We start from the raw sequence: 2,926 nt of genomic DNA, 5'->3' as shown, positions 1-2,926 counted from the left end.
GATCATATGAACTAATGCAGGTTTCACATACGGCCAGAAACATCCTCATATAAGAGTGTACATGCGAAAAGATGTCCAGACAAGGGTAAACCATCCAGCCTATTCAAGCCACCCAATCGCATAAGAGAACCACTAGCCTAATAGCCTGTGGGAGACGCATAGCAGCTCTAAACCCACTAGACCAATCACCAACACAAAAGTATAACGTGATTTCGCCCTGATGGCGTGAGACTTTCTTTAAAAGGTGCTTTAGTCCTTCCAGACTAGCGCACCCAACCTAAGGAATCATCCCATACTAGCCACAAACCAAAAACACTCTTGTGCATACAAAACCAACACAGTTGATACAGGTAGCCAATGAACAGCAAATTAACGAGGCACACTACTTATGAAAATTTCGTGAAGAAATAGACCTGCACAGTTGATGCAAGTAGCGAGCGCATCAAGAGCCAAATCAACCAAGGTGCATTACTTGGGAAACTCAAGTACATGGTCGAGTAAATACCGATACTGAACGCACTTTGAAAACAGAAACATGAATATTGCTTGATAGGAGCTTCCCAGATTCAGACACCGAATGATATCTATGAACTACCTGCACAGTTCTCGTGCTTCACATACTACAAGGAGTCGGGGATCTGATCTTGAAGATCAAAGAACGTGTCTACAATAATTTTGTAGTTACATTAAGTGGAAACGGATATGGAGAAAAATGAAGCCAACTAATCTGTTCTATCAAACAACCTGCGGAAGGTAACAGGGGAACGACAGACAGCACTTCTGAAATCACATGCAGACGCCTGTTTCAACGTGCGAAAGCACAAAAGTGATCGTGATTCTGGTGCATTCATGAAGAAGAAGAAGATGCTGCACTGCCCTTGGAAAACTTTCCTCTCTTACTGTTCCTTCTTGCGAGATTCTTTTAGCTTGCCCCGCCTGCGGACATCCATGCATGACCTAAGACGAACTGCGTCAACAAGAGGCTCTGGAAGTATATCCACCAACTTCCACAAAACCGAATGTGGCCAATAAGGTGTGCATACAGGCTCATAGCCAATCCATTTGACTGCACTGCGGGCATACGCATCCGGAGATGGACAAAAAAACGATGGCCTCCTTATAGATGCTAGCTTTGTTGCTACATGCAATGGTACCTATCACAAAGCATTTGCAGAACAAAAACAACCTTTTCAGCAAACCCTGATAAAACACACTTGATCTGCAAGCCAGTAACGAATTTTAGAATTCATTAATAAACTGCCCGCATTTTAATCAAGTAAGAGAATGAGTATACCTGAACCTGAACATCAACTCCACTGTGCTTGTACTCCACATACAAGTTTCTAGAGAACTTTTCAATGAACCTGTATAATCAGACATTAGGTGATCAGACACAATGCTTATGGACAGCTCCTTTTCCATACTTGCCCGCTCACTACCAACAATACATGCAGAGCAATCTCACATGTAGGACTGCTCTTAATGCACACAGAGACAAAACCAATGTACCCTTTGGTGCCAGCATATAGTGCATAGAGGGGATCTGACGGCAGTATTGACGCAGATCCGGACCCAATGTTCACAATAGCACCGCGCTTACGATTGAGCATGCCTGGAAGCACAATCTGCACCATCTTCACAACCGCTTCCACATTCATGCGTATGAGGTTCGCAGTCAGCTCTGCATCGACCTCATGGAAGAAACGAGCGTATGGATAAGATTGCCCTGCGTTATTGATCAATACCCCCACATCAAGGCCGGAGATGGTGTCCTTCACCCTGGAGAGCCTCGCGTCAAGGTCAGGTTCCAGAAAATCCAGCACCACAAACTGCACCTGCACGCTGTACTTCGTTTTCAGGTCAGAGGCTAGGGTTTCGAGCTTCTCCTGCGAGCGGCCGACGAGGACAAGGTTGAGGCGGCGGCGAGCGAGCTGGAAGCAGAAGCTGCGGCCGATGCCATCCGTGCAGCCGGTGACGACGGCCCAGGAGCCATAGCGGGAGAGCCTCTTGCCGGGGCGGAGAAAGTAACGCCACGACCAGCATGCGAGGGTCGACAGGGAACGCAGGATGCCGAGGAGCCCTAGGACGGCGAGGGCGAAGATGGCGAGGTACTGGGGAGGGGCGTTCGGAGGGTAGGAAAAAGGCAGGCGGAGGGCCATATCCAGGGTTCTCAGCAAGCAAGCAAGGTAATAAGCTAGCTAGGGAGGTGAGAAGAGATGAAAGGCGGCAAAATGCCTAGTGAAGCTGTGATCATGATGGTGATAAATAACAGAAAGTTGGGCGAGCATTTATCGTATTAGAAAGATCTGAAGGAGGAGGACTCAGGAGACGAAGCAGTATAATGCCTCCCTCTACTTCCATCTCACCTTTAACTCCCCCAAGTCATCCTCTACACACCACCAGGTCACGCACCAAGTAAATTTTTACCTATGTAAGTCTTGCATGATCTAGTTATGTGCCTTGAGGCATGTAGATAGATAGATGGCTTCAACTCTACCAACTTGTCCCGCTCAAGTCGATTCACTTCAGCATTCCATGTCGTCAAGTTAGCATCTTGAGGACACGTGTAAGCGAAAACTCTAAGGACAATGAGGAGAGAGAAGTGACTTTAAACAGAGTAGAAAGTTTTAATTGTGTGGTAGTAACGAATGGCCAATCGCCACATACCATGGACTCTTTGTAGTCAATGGAGTCAACTAGGCTCAGTACCACTAAATGGGCCGATAGTGGACCAGCTTGGTACTGCAAGTGCATGGCAACGTGGGCATGCACACTAAACTTCCTACTTTTTGGACTTTCTTGGGTCAATAAACTTAGGTGTCTCTTAGTTCTCACATTTCAAAACTAGCCGAAGTTAACGAAGGACCCTCAAAAATCTTCGACACATGCCATCGAATGAATGGTAGGTGGATTCACTCTCTCTCTC

General features: G+C 46.8%; 1 protein-coding gene across 1 annotated transcript; it reads right to left on the bottom strand.

The window, feature by feature from the left end:
* Nucleotides 1-437: 437 nt before the first annotated feature.
* LOC148039013 (very-long-chain 3-oxoacyl-CoA reductase 1-like) lies at nt 438-2,319 on the bottom strand. The gene is made up of 3 exons (XM_087674881.1): nt 1,510-2,319; nt 1,295-1,364; nt 438-1,154 (listed from the first exon to the last, which is right to left on the bottom strand). Exons 1-3 carry the CDS (start codon nt 2,157-2,159, stop codon nt 897-899), a joined length of 978 nt encoding a protein of 325 aa, XP_087531007.1. The 5' UTR covers nt 2,160-2,319; the 3' UTR covers nt 438-896.
* Between the last annotated feature and the right edge of the window lie 607 nt (nt 2,320-2,926).

This window comes from Lygodium microphyllum, chromosome 3 (assembly GCF_053477565.2).
Source record: "Lygodium microphyllum isolate KBCC chromosome 3, Lygodium_microphyllum_v1.1.10, whole genome shotgun sequence".
Taxonomy (NCBI): Eukaryota; Viridiplantae; Streptophyta; class Polypodiopsida; order Schizaeales; family Lygodiaceae; genus Lygodium; species Lygodium microphyllum.
The sequence above is the reverse complement of the archived record's forward strand: the minus strand, read 5'-3'. Positions and strand labels throughout refer to the sequence as shown.